Source organism: Cervus elaphus, chromosome 1 (assembly GCF_910594005.1).
Source record: "Cervus elaphus chromosome 1, mCerEla1.1, whole genome shotgun sequence".
In the NCBI taxonomy this organism is placed as follows: Eukaryota; Metazoa; Chordata; class Mammalia; order Artiodactyla; family Cervidae; genus Cervus; species Cervus elaphus.
In genome coordinates, this window is record NC_057815.1 from 89,081,460 (window position 1) to 89,095,922 (window position 14,463).

The following is a 14,463-nucleotide window of genomic DNA, read 5'->3' on the forward strand; positions in this document are numbered from 1 at the left end:
AACCCAACAGTGGCTTCAGAAAAGGTTGCTGAAACATCAGGCTGAACCAACGCTGTCCAAACCATCGCCGTGCTCTGTTCTGGACAGCTCTCGTCTGGAGTGTTCTACTTTGTTCTGCCCCTCCTCAAACGAAAGAAGGGAAATGAGCAGAACTGTCAAGGACTTGAAAACCAGATCTTAAAAGGAACCTCAGGAATTCTGGCCTAAAAAGAATGATTTAAAGGGAAGTGGCAGTTTACTTTCAAACAGCTGGAGGACTGTCAGTCAGAAGAGACATCATCACACTTATTCTGCAGAGGTTCAGAGGTAGACCCAGGACCAATGGGAGGGAGTGGCAGCAAGGGAGATGGTGGCTGCGTATAAGAAAAAACATCTGAAAAGGAACTGAGCAGTGACGGGCGAGAGTTAACTCACCAGACAGTGACCTATCACTGCAAGTGTTCAAGCAGAGGCTGAACCTCCACTTCTCAGGAATGTGTGAGAGTGCATCATTAGACAGAAAATGAAATGAGATGTCTAAGATGCTGTGATTCCAACTGAACTGCTGGGACATGGGATTGTGGACTCCTTTAGAAGCTGGGAAACGGACTGTCAGACAGACATTCTGCAAATCACACATCAATCAGGCCCCTCCCTCTGTTCCATTCGGATCTAGATTAATAAATAAATGAGTTTATCATCACTGCAGTCTTTCCTCAAGGGTCTAGCTCTCAGCTCTTATACTCCCTTCACCTTCTCTTTCTCTCAGTTCCACCCAACTTCTAGGCATGAGACAATGAACGCTAATTGGTCAAGTCCTGGGGCAGAAATCTTCATTTTGGTGTCCATTTCAGTACTATTCACTGCTCAGGGTGGGTGCTCAATAGACATTTGCTGAATTGCTTAGTGAGAGCCGGAGAAGAGCTGCAGAAATGGCACGGAGCCGTCAGCTACTCAATGAGGTGATGAAAAATCCAGTGCTGTTGCGGACCTCTGAGATCTGGCTTACCAGTTAACAGACAGACTTTCCACCAGTATCCCCAGTTCTACTTTGGCTTACCATTACTGATTTCTGGGAGGTCAAACTTAGTGAAGTCCCACCACTGGAGCCGGTAGGTAGTATTGGCAATGTTACTGGCCACAGCAGACTGTCCATCACCAATCACTGCCCCTAGGTGGGGGAGAAGACAAGGAGAGCACGTTACAGATCTATCTTCATGTTTCCACATCAAACATGAGGCAAAACTGGGGTCAGTAGGAGAGGGAGAAAAGGCAGATGCTGAAGGCTGAAGACGGCTGACAAGTCCTATCTGACAAGTCTCTCTCTCAAAGAGAAACCAGACATATTTCTCAAGAACAATCCTGTGTGTAAATATAATCCCATATTACGTTATGTTGTATTAATCAGCCTCCCTTTCCACTATTACTTAACACTGACTGAGTGCCACCAATTTGGCAATGTACTGTCTGGTAGGCTTAAAGAGACAATCTGAAAAGACAAATGTTTTCATAAAATGTTGGGAAAGAAACATGAAAAATGAGAGGACACCGTGAACACAGAAAGGCCCCACAGAAAAGCAGTCAGTCCCTGGATGTCTCTGTGGTGAGCGGCGCTCTTCGGGAGAAAGCATCTCCTTTGCATATGACCTTCCTCCCAGGAAAACATCTCAAAAGGAGAGGCTTCCTCCAGGGAACAGGCAGCTAGCATTCAGCTGATTGGATAGACAGAGACAGTAAAGAACAAATGAGGTAATATTTGTTCATTTTTTCTGGACCCCTGGCATATAACACAACAGAAATTTATGAGCTTAGCTTTTCCGCATCAGAATATTTTTATTAAGGCAATATTTTATAGCCCTCCTGCCCTGCCCCACCCCCGCTCCAGGAGAACTTCCTTGAATCCAGATTCACTTGTAAAATCTCACGGTTTAACTTTCCCTGAGATATACGCTTCTGTATGACAATTTTTTCCTTGGTAACCAATTAAATAAAAAATGGATTTTTTTTTTAAAAACAGGGTGACACTTTAATTTGCAGTTGTATTTCATTTTACATGAACATGTCATTTCTTCCTCCTCCTCCTTCAGAGGTGTGTTTCATACACAACCACCCTTCTGATCAGACAGAGCCAAACCCTCTTGGGAGAATAGAACGTTCGTATATGCTATACAACCTAAACGGTGTTTTCTGATGGAAATCAACTCCGATTTTCAGAAACTGAACTTGTTAGAGCTGACTGGCCTTGGAACAATGGACAACTCTACACCCAGATTCTTCCATATTCTTCCACCTTCCTCCTATGCACGTCACTGCAACAGTTTTTTGTTTTTTTTTTTCCCTTCTCCTTTTAGAGAGCTTCATTTATTGCTCTGCTCCTCCTGGTATTTCCCTCTTCTTTCCTCAGATGGTCAAGACTGTTCAGAGAGAAGATGATCTCCATACAAGTCATGAAAAATGAGAACAGTACTCTGCTCACTCTCCCCCAGGAACTGCAGGCCACTGCATGAGAACTCTTTCTAACATTAGTGTATTGGTAGACTCCTTGTCCCTGTTTCAATTTGTTAAGAAAGGCACAAACAACAATTCATTTCCAAGATGATGATACTTCTATCAATGGATTAACATATCCTCAATATGCGCAGTCCTGCCCCTATGGGGGCAAAAACTAGCTCGGGGTAGGGGGAAAATCTTGAGAGAGTATAATCCCCAGGTTCCCATCAAAGTACTGCAGTATCTGAGCAGATATGCAGCATATCTGTGATATTAAAATTTCATGGGAGGGATTCATTAGGGGAAAAGTGTCTAAAAAGGCTTCTTCGGAGGGTAATTATAAAGGTTGAGAAATACTGTTCTAGATAAGCCAATACCATCAAAATAATACATTCCTTAAAATCCTGCAGATTCAAAGACATAGTCCAAAATGGTCATGATTTCTCCAAAGGCCTAAGCAAGACAGCATTTGAGTGGTCTGTCAAAGAGCCCACTGACCTCAAACCCCTACTGAGGGCCGTGGGGCGTATCACTTCAATGAGGTAAACACAGGCCTTTGCTTTTAACCTTTATAGAAAATTCTATAATGATGGTATCTGACTTGGGAAATTTTGCTGAACCTCTGGGTCACGAGGAGGGTAAGCTACCTATAGGACTTTCTTAATAGCAATTTTGTTGATTTCTCCAGGCTTCCTTGACAATGAAAATAACTCTTAAAATTCCAAGGTCCACTTCCCAGGAAAGAATTACTTACTTTCACTTGGACCCATGCTCAATTCCACTGAGTTTATGAATTGTTCCTGTGGTTTGGTTGACATCAACCTCTGACCACTAGTTTCTCTCAAATTACTTTAGTTCCTTAAAATTTCCTCCAACTTTTATCAGACAAGCAAAATGGAAGAAGGAGAGTTGATTTTCTTGGTATGTGACGAAAGAAACGCAAGTTGCTAAGAGAACAGGGGAAAAAAAAAAACCTAAAGAAACAAACCCCATATTGTAGGAGCTTAAAATCTGGGGGAGAGGACGAGTGCTACAAACAGGAAAACAGTTACAGAAAATACCAGATGCTTTAAGAGCGCTGTGGCTCTATCTGCAGCTGGAACGCAAACGACTGAGACTCCAACCCACAGCTCCAGAAGTACCCCGCCCGTCCATGCCTCAAGAGACGTCTTCTGGAGAATAGCTGGGCAATAAAATCATCATGCATGGTCAGACTGTGTGGAGGAGACTGAGGAAGTGTTCTCTGCCAGTGGTGCCAGAGTGCTGAGGTGGAACAGAGCCTGGCACCTGGAGAGTTGATTTTCAGGGCCGTGTAAACACAGATCAGGAGCTAAAGATGCCAGCAACAGGTCAGAGTATCGTCACCAGGTTCCCTTCTGTAAGAACTGCAGGCCAACTGAGCCTGTCTCTTGGAAACATCAGGAAGAAAACATATCACCTTATTAAAAAAACAACAACAAAAAAACACCCAACCATTTAACAGGCCTCCGGCCGCTAAGCTAAAGGTATAGGAAAGGTGCCAGAGTGAGTTAATGGACGGAGTTACAACGAAGTATTTACAGAGGAGGCACTTAGCCTTGGTAACCAAACCCTGACAGAACGTTGAGGGTGAGGGCTCAAGGTTTTCTCAGTCACAGCAGAATGGAAGGAGCTAAGACTCAGGGTTTCTCAGCCTCCGCAACTGGTATTTGGGGTCGGGTAAGCCTTCCTTTAGGGGATGGGGTGGGTCTTGTGCATGCTGGGATGGTCAGCAGTGGCCCTGGCTGCCTCCTGCTGGATTGCCAGGAGCACACCACCCCTTCACACCCAGCTGTGACCACCAACAATGTTCCCTGGAGATCAGAATCACTCCTGGCTGGGAAACTCCAAGTTAGATGAAACACAGCCTGCATTTTAACTTCAAGATCAGTGTTCTGAGAAAGCAGTACTACTGGGATGCTCACTCACTGCTAAAGGCACCAGTACCGTCAGCGACACCGAGTTTGGAGAGAAACTAATGAGAGGCACACCATTACACAGATATTCCCTCAGCAAACTTCCAGTCTCCCGTTTTGGCCACGGATTACAGCCTGCCTTGAACTGGGATCTTACGAGTTACCTGTTTTTAACATGATTTCTGAGAATATGGGCTTCAGAATCAGATGGATCTGATTTTGATACTTCCTGCTAGTACCTATATTTGTATGCCTCTGTAAATTAATCTCTCTGAATCTCAGTTGCCTTAGCTGTAAAAAGTAAATAAAAATCCTTTCAATTTACAGGGCTATTTGGAAAACTCGTTGAAAAAATACATGTAAAGTGATGGCAAACAATAAGTGTCTAATAAATGTTGTTATTGTTGTTGAGTGGCTAAGTTGGGTCTGACTCTTTCGCAACCCCACAGACTGTAGCCTGCCAGGTTCCTCTGTCCATGAGATTTCAAAGGCAAGAATACTAGAGTGGGTTGCCATTTCCTTCTCTAGGGAATCTTTCCAACCCAGGGATTAACCTACGTCTCCTGCATTGGCCAGGCAGATTCTTTACCACTGAGCCACCAGGGAACCCATCTAATAAATGACTGCCATTAAAATTATTTTAATTATTTATACCAATCTCTATATGCTTTTCCTCTATAGGTATAGCTCTGTAAGCAACAGCTCAGAGACAGAGGTTCTTGTGTAAGAGACGGGTCCAAATAGTGTGCCAGGACCAAGAAAGGAAAGTGCTTCATTTTAGAATTAAGAACAAATGCATAGGACCTAGATTCCTTAGGAACGTTCTCCTTGAAAGACAGCTCAGGCAAAGTCAGTCCACATACTGGTCCGCAAAACACACTGTAACGAATTTAAAAGAACTGAAATCATTCAAAACATGCTGTCAGAAAACAAGGAAATTAAACTAGAAATCAGTAATGGAAAGACAACTGGTAAATTCCAAAATACTTGGAGATTAAGCAACACACTTTAAATAACACATGGCTCAGAGAAGACATCTCAAGAGAAATTTTAAAATATTTTGAACTAAATGAAAATGAAAATACAGCTTATTAAAACTTGTGGAATGTAGCAAAAACAGTGCTTAGATGGAATATTACTGCTTTGAATGCATACCCTAGAAAATAAGATCTAAAATCAATAATTTAAACATCTACTTTATGAAATAAGAAAAAGAGCTAATTAAATCCAAAGTAAGCAGAAGAAAAGAAATAATCAAAATTAGAGTAGGAATCAATGAGACTGAAAACAGGAAATCAATAGAGGGGGAAAAAAAAAAATCAATGAAACCAAAAGCTGGTTCTTTGAAAAGATCAATAAAATCAACAAACCTTTAGCCAGGCTAACTAAGGAAAAAAAGAGAGCAGACACAAACTATTAATATCAGAAATGAAAGAGAGGCTATCGCCACTGACTCCATGGACACTAGAAGGGCAGTAAAGAACTTTACAAGTAACTCAATGTCCACAAGTTTGATAACCTAGGTGAAATGGACCAGTTCCTTGAGAGACAGTCTACCAAAATTTACACAAGAAGAAATAGATAACCTGAATAGGCCTGTATCTAATACACTGAATCAATCATTAGAAGGCTCTTAAAACAGAAAGTGCCAGGCTCATGTGGGTTCACTGGTAAATTCTACCAGACATCGAAGGAAGAAATTACACTGAATCTCTATAATCTCTTTCAGAAAACAGAAGTGGGAGTGCTTCTGAGGTCAGTATTACCCCAATACCAAAACCAAAGACAATGAAGAAAGAAAAGCTACAGTCTAATATTTTTTACGAACACAGAAGTAAAAATTCTCAACAAAATGTTGGCAAATAAAATACAGTAATGTACATAAAAGAGTTATACAAAGGGGAATTTATCCCAGATATGCAAGGCTGGTTAAACATTTCAAAATCCGTTAATATAATCTATCACATCAACTTGATAAAGAGGAAAAATTGTATGATCATATCAATAGATGCAGAAAAGGCATCTGACAAAATCCAACACCTATTTTTGACAAAAACTATCATCACACCAGGAAGAGTGGGATATTTCTCGATTTGATAAACAATGTCTACAAAAAACCTGTAGCTACATTTAAAGGTAAGGAAAGACAGCCTGACCCTTGAAAAATTTGAGTTTGAATCATAAGAGTCCAACATACACAGAAATTTTTTTCAACAAACATGTACTACGGTACTACATGATTTGCAGGTGGTTGAATCCAAGCGTATGGAAGAGCAGGTATGGAGAATCGACTTGAAAGTTATACACAGATTTTCAACTGTGTGGGGGTCAGAGTCCTTATCCTTCACACTGTTCCAGAGTCAATTGTATATGCTTTCTCCCTAAGACTGGGAACAAGCACCTTTCACCCCTCCCCTTCAGCACTGTACTGGAAGCCTACTAAATGCAATAAGACAAGGAAAGCACATAAGAGGTATATTGATAGGAGAGGAAGAAATAAAACTTTCTTTGTTCACAGGAGACATAACTGTTTATGTTGTGGTTGTCATTGTTCAGTTGCCCAGTCAAGTCCGACTCTTTGCAACCTCATGGACTGCAGCGTGCCAGGCCTCCCTGTCCCTTACCACCTCCTGGAGTTTGCCAAAATTCATGTTGGTCGCATCAGTGATGCTGTCCAGCCATCTCATCCTCTGATGTCCTCTTTTTCTTCTGCCCTCAATCTTTCTGAGCATCAGGGACTTTTCCAATGAGTCATCTGTTCGCATCAGATGACCAAAATACTGGAGCTTCAGCTTCAGCATCAGTCCTTCCAGTGAATATTCAGGGTTGATCTCCCTAAGATTGACCGGTTTGATCTCCTTGCTGTCCAAGGGACTCTCAGGAGTCTTCTCCAGCACTACAGTTTGAAGGCATCAATTCTTTGGCGTTCTGCTTTTCTTATGGTCCAGCTCTCACAACCATATGTGACTACTGGGAAGACCATTGCCTTGACTATACAGACCTTTGTTGGCAGAATAATGTCTCTGCCTTTCAACATGCTATCTAAGTATGTCATTGCTCTCCTGCCATGAAGCAATTGTCTTCTGAGTTCATGGCTGCAGTCACTGTCCGCAGTGATTCTGGAGCCCAAGAAGAGGAAATCTGTCACTACTTCTACATTTTCCCCTTCTATTTGCCATGCAGTAATGGGGCCGGATGCCATGATCTTAGTTTTTTTGGATATTTAGTCTTAAGCTGGCTCTTTCACTCTCCTCCTTCACCCTCTTCAAAAGGTTCTTGAGTTCCTCTTCACTTTCTGCCATTAGAGTGGTATCATCCACAAATCCCCTTCATGGATCACTGCCTTGTCGTAATGAAGGGGCTTGCGTAACTGAATGAAGCTACGAGCCATGCCATGCGGGGCCACCCAAGACAAGACGGGTCACAGCAGAGAGTTCTGACAAAATATGATTCACTGGAGGAGGAAATGGCAAACCACCCCAGTATACTTGTTGTGAAAACCTCATGAATTGTTTATGTAGAAAATCTCAAAGAATAAAAAACAAGCAAAAACAAAACAAAAAATTCCTGGAACTATTAAGGTAGCAGGATATAAGGGTGATACACAAAAAGTCAACTGCTTTCCTACATGCCAGCAATGAATAAATCGAATTGGAATTTGAAGTTAAAAATATAATACCATTTACATTAGCACCAAAAAAAAGAGAAAACTTTAGGTATAAATCTAACAAAACATGTACAAGATCTATCTGATGAAAGAAATCACAAAAGATCTTTAAAAACATGGGAGAGATATTCCATGTTCATGGATAGGAATACTTAGTACTGTTAAGTACTGTTAACTGTACTGTTAAGACTGTCAATTCTTCCCAACCAGATCTAGAGAATCAATACAATCCCAGTCAAAATCCTAGAACATGACTTTGTAAATATTAAAAAACTGATTCTAAAGTTTATATGGAAAGGCAAAAGATCTAGAATAGCCAACACAATACACAAAGAACGAACCCAAATTTGGAGGACTTACTATAAATCTACAGTCAAGATAGTGTGGCACTGGCAAAAGAATATGTCTATTCTAGATGTTTACCTAGATCAATGGAACAGAAAAAAGAGACCAGAAATAACCCACACAAACATAGTAAACTGATCTTTGACAAAGAAGAAAAGGGAATTCAATAGAGAATCAAATCTCTTCAAAAACAGTACTGAAACAACTGGATATCCATCTACAAGGTAGACAGACACAAACCTTACACTTTTCAAAAAAAGAAAATTAACTCAAATTGGATAGACCTAGATGTAAAACACAAAATTCTAACTCGTAGGAGATAATATAAGAGATAATCGATGTGACCTTGAGCTTGGCAAAGACTTTCAGGATACAGTCCATGAAAAGAAAAAAGCTGATAAATTTTACTTTATTAAAATTAAAAACTTTTGTTCTGTAAAAGACACTGTTACAGAGAATGAAAAGACAACAAACTAGGAAAAGATCTTTGCAAAACACTTAACTGATAAAGGACTTGTATCCAAAATATACAAAGAACTCTTAAAACTCAACAATTAAAAAAAAAAAATTAAAAAATGTGCAAAGGATCTGAACAGATACCTCACCAAAGAAGATATACAGATGGCACATAAGCATATGAAAAGACGCTCAAAATCATTCCTCATTAGAGAACTGCAAATTAAAACAACAATGAGAAGCCACCACACACTTCCCAGAATGGCTGAAATCCAGAACTCCGATAACACCAAATGCTAAACAGGGTGTGAAACAACAGGAACTCGTCATTCCTTGCTGGTGGGAATGCAAAGCGGTATAGTCACTTTGGAAAACAGTTTGGCAGTTTCTCGCAAAATTAAACATACTCTTACCATATGATCCAGCAATCATGCTCTTTGGTATTTACCCAAATGAGCTGAAAGCGTATGTCCACACAAAAAAAACCTACAGAGAGATGTTTACAGCAACTTTACTCATAACTGTCAAAACTTGGAATCAACCAAGATGTCCCTTAATAGGAGAATGGAGAAGTAAATTGTGGTACATCCATACAATGGAATATTACTCACTTCTAAAAAGAAATGAGCTACCAAGCCATGAAAAAACATGGAAGAAAGCATATACTACTAAGTGAAAGAATAAAAAAGTTGTATTTCATATGATTCTAAACTATATGTCACTCTGGAAAAGCCAAAACTATGGACACAGTAAAGATCAACAGCTACCAGGAGTCTGGCGGGAGAGAGGAATGTATAGGTAGAGCATGAGGAAACTTCTTTGGGGCAGTGAAAGTATTTTGTATGGTACTATAATGGTGGATCATGTCATCATTTATTTGGCAAAACCCACAGAACTTACAACACTAACAGTGAGTCCTAATGTAGACTACAGACTTTGGGTGATGATGTTGGTTCATGGATTATAACAAATGTGCCACTCTGGGGCAGGGTGTTGATGGTGGGGGAGGTTATGGGTGTGTGGGGAAGGAAGAAAATATGGGAACTGTCGTAGTTTCCACGTAAATCTGTATACCTGAGGCTACTCTAAAAAAGAAAAGCCTATTATTTGAAAAAGAGAGAGAGAAAGAGCCCCCAAGATTCTCATTCATGTTCTAGGCAACAGTGGAAAGAGCAGCTGTCCATAAGCATACTGCTAAGTCACAGCAGACCACGTTCTGTTACAACCACAGAATTCTTCTTCCAGAACCTCAGAGCAAAAGAGTAAATGAGGATTATTCTGATGAGAGATAACATTAGAGGAAAAAGAAACTTTAATCCAGTGATCCTGGCCAACCATCAGAAAAGAGCCATGGCAAAAATGAAGCTGCCAAGTCTCATTCTGAGTCAGGTCTTTAACATGCAGGCTGGAAGCCTCAGGAATGTGTCTTAGGGATAAAACCTTAACAGTCATGACAGTCATATGGGAGGTGAACAGTCTGGCAGCCTGCATGCATCTCTGCTTCTGCTTCTCTCAGACTCTTCTCTCCTGTTGCTTGGAAAGGAAAATTAGGGACCTTTTGCTTCCCTAATAAACAGCTTTTTAGCCTCTCTCCGAGATCTGTTCTAGAAGCAGGAATATGAAGAGTATGATTCAACAGTACAGTGAAAATATGGAACAATAGGAATCATTAGCAAATCTATCAGAAAAGCTAATTCGGGAGGGTAGAGAAGGGCAAGTTACAAAGAAGGAAACGATTAAATTATATTTCAGTCCTATAAAATTGCTGCATTTGAGGCTGCCTAATTCAGAACGGCTGTCTCTGAGTATGCTGCTGCTGGGAAGACAGAATAAGAATGAGGCTGGGGGCGCAAACACCCATCAGCCTGGAAGCACAATTACTCTCCTTCTGCTTGGTTGTGATATGAAGTTGAGAGCCAGCTTGCTAATTGGTCAGTAGAACTGACACTAGACACCCCAAGGCAGATCCAACTAAACAAATAATCAACTTTTCAAAATTCTTCTTAGAAATCCAGCCACAAAAGACCACACATTGTATGATTCCATTTACATGAAATGTCTAGAATAGGCAAAGCAACAGTCAAAAAGTAGATTAGAAATTGCCTAGGGCTGGAGTGGGCAGCAGAAGTGGAGGGGGAAGGGGGAAGGGGGAAGGGGGAAGTGACTGCTAATGGGTATGGGGTTTTTTACAAGGTGATAAAATGTTCTGAAATACATAGATAGCGGCAATGACTGCACAACTCTGTGAATATATTAAACTACTGAACTATGTACTTTACGCAGGTAAACTATACGGTATGTGAATTACATCTCAACATGGCTATTATTAAAAATACTATTCAATATAAATTTTGGTCACTTTATGAAATAAAATAAGGCAATTCCATTTTTGGTATCCCTTTGCACTTCTTTTATAATTTAAGAGTCTTGATGAGCATTTCTTTGTGCCATATTTGTTTACTGGCTCATTGTATTTCTTTTAGTGTGAGCTGCCTACCCACATATCTTTTGTGTATTTTTATGTTTGGTTATTTTTAAGTGTGTGTTTTTTTTTTAATAGATTGTCTGAGTTCTTTGTAAATTAATAAATTAGTTTCTGTCCATGAAAAATAACTTACAGCAATACAACACAGGATTATTTGGACATAGAAAGTATGCTTCCTAAGTATATACTGAATAGCATTCTAGGAAGAATACTTCTTTGCAGAAAGCTTTATTTAAATGCAGTCTTTAACTTGTTCTCTGAAGGAGTATACAAGGAAGCACTCTGTAACACTCACTTTATCATATTATCACTATTTAAAAAGATCTCATCTAAGACCATAGTCAATTATTCCACAGCCCGGGGACGTGGGCAGAGTTCCTGGTGGCAGATGATAAGTTCTCCAAAGTAGAGATTGCTTTTAGTTCTCATTTATGGTTGTGACACCAAGGAGAATGACCAGACTATAAGCAGTTTGTTTACAAATAACAGCTTTATTATGATATAATTCACATACCATACGATTTATCTACTTAAAGTATATAAGTGGTTTTAGGGTAGCTCATAGTTGTGTAACCATTATCAAAATCAAATTTACAACAACCATCATGACTATCTAATTTCATCTTTAGATAACGGGGACATTATCATCATTCCCCACCTTCCAAAATACCTTACCCATTAGCAGCTACTCCCCTCCACCCTGCCCCACTTGCTCCTTTTTCCAAAGCAAGGGAAGAGATCAGTGGATCTCTTTTTTTGTCTACATAATTTTGCTTCTCCTGGACATCTCACATAAATGGAATTATATGATAAGTGGCTGCCTGTTTCTGGTTTCTTTCATTTAGCATAATGTTTTCAAAGTGCATCCTTGTTTTAGCATGTACTGGTATTTCATTCCTTTTCATGGCTGAACATTCCACTGCATGTATGTTTTTATAAATGAACCACAGGTTTGCATGAGAATAAGACGACAGTTTTTATTTATAAGAAACACACTGCATGGAACCATGAAATCATGAAAGTGCTGAGGGAAACATTTATTTCCTTTGGAAGGAAAAAGTAGGTTTTCAAAGAGCAATTCTGAACATACCACCTATAGCTGAAACAAATCTTCACTTTTCCTGAGGCTAAAAAATAAGAGGCGTATTAGGGGACATAATTTTCTATAAAGACATTATATTTTTGTATTTTTTTTAATATTCCACACGTGACTTACATAATATTATAAACCAATGTTAGCTCAATAAAAAATAAAACAAAATAAGGGCCTCAAAAATATCACGTGGGTGACTATAATTACAACACAGGAAATATTCTCAGTAAGGTATGTGGTCTTTCAGATTTAGACTGCTTGGTACCTGCTCTAACTGGTCACTGAAACTGATGTTGAGATCACTCATTATACAATAAAGGTTATACACACACACACACACACACACACATTTTTTCCCCTCGCGTGTTCAGCACGTGGGATCGATCTAAGTTCCCCAACCAGGGACTGATCCTGTGTCCTCAGCAGTGGAAGCATGAAGCCCTAACCAATGGAGCACCGGGGAATTCCTTGATTTGAAACACATTTAACTTCAATTAAAGGGTAAATATTTAGTAGATACAGATGTCCTTGACTATATGTGCTTCTTTTTTGGCTGTACCCTGCAGCTTTTGGGATTTTTAGCTCCCCGACCAGGATTGAATCCAGGAACTTGGCAGTGAGAGCAGGCAGTCTTAACCGTTGGACTGCCAGGGAATTCCTGACTATATGTGTTCTTAGTAGGAACTGGGCCCCTAAACCAACATAATTTTATTGTCCAGTAAACATCTAAAGGCTCTAAAGCTCCTGCTCATAAAAAACAAGGGTAGCATTAGTCCACACACAAATCCTGAACTTTAGGAGCAGACCCAAGAAAGATACTGTTGTGGTCAAAGGCATTCGATGAAGCCAACAAAGTAATAAATTATAGTCTGTGAACTCAACAAGGATATTAGTAAGGCCTAGAACACAGATACTATGCAAGGAAGGGAAAAGGAACAGCTGTGAAAGATTTCTACATATCACAGTGTCATCAAAATTTTTCTCAAAACAACAATTCAAACCAGGACTATGTGGCCACAGCAGAGTCAGCTTTATAACAGGCCGAGAGAAGGAAGAGAAATTTAACCAGATGGTCAAGGCCAGAGCCGTGGATAGAACCTTCCAATCTGGAGTAAGCAGCACAAAGAATCTGATATTATCTTTTTTAAAAATTGTGGCAAAAAGCATACAACATAAAGTTTAGCATCTTAGCCATTTTTCAGTGTACAGTTAGGTAGTTTTAGGTATATTCACACTGTTGTGAAACCGATTTCCAGAAATTTTTCATCTTACAAACCTGAAACTCTACCCATTAAACAACAACCTCCCCTTTTACTCTCTCCCCAGACCCTGGTAGCCACAATTCTACATTCTGTAAGTGGAAGTGTGTGGTATCGGTATTACTATTACATATATATATATTTTTTGGCCACACCATGTGGCATGCAGGATCTCAGTTCCCTGACCAGAGATTGAATCCATGACCCCTGCCTTGGAAACGCTGAGTCCTAACCACTGGAGCACCAGGGAGGTCCTGGAATTAGTTTTTAATGTGTCTTAAAAGAGGGAATGCACACAAAGTCACTAACAGAGATGGTGTGAAATCACAGTCATATTCAAACCTACAGGAGGTCACTAGGTCTGATGGGGGAATGTAACTTCTAGGCCTGGCATGTGTATTTTCCCTTAAAAAACCATTCGAAGAGGTCAAACAGGGCACAGGGCTCATGCCATTAGACAGAGAGAGTTTCAGAAAGTTCAAAGGTCGGGGGGCTGCCATCAGGCTACTTTGCTTCCTAATTCAGAGATGGGCAATGATTCAATCAAGCTGCCTCAGTGGTACCAGTGTCAGCGGGAGTTAGCGATGCACCGCCACCCCAAAGCAAAGGAGTAGGCTGCTCTCCATTGGGTCCTCACTCCATCCTCCCATTCACATTAAAACCCAGGACTAATCCTGACTGTCGGCAGAGTGACTGGCACCTCCCAGCTCTCTGATGTCAAGCTAAAGTGCTCCCGTGTGGGTAGATAAAGATGC

The 14,463-nt window shown here is 40.3% G+C and overlaps 1 protein-coding gene across 7 annotated transcripts in view; it reads right to left on the bottom strand.

The window, feature by feature from the left end:
- Positions 1-14,463, bottom strand: part of AMBRA1 (autophagy and beclin 1 regulator 1) — a 166,135-nt gene that overhangs the window by 41,173 nt on the left and 110,499 nt on the right. For all 7 annotated transcript variants that reach the window (XM_043910712.1, XM_043910679.1, XM_043910688.1 and 4 more), the window contains one exon: positions 1,040-1,150. In XM_043910712.1, the coding sequence (XP_043766647.1) occupies positions 1,040-1,150 (111 nt within the window). The remainder of the gene's footprint in view (positions 1-1,039; positions 1,151-14,463) is intronic.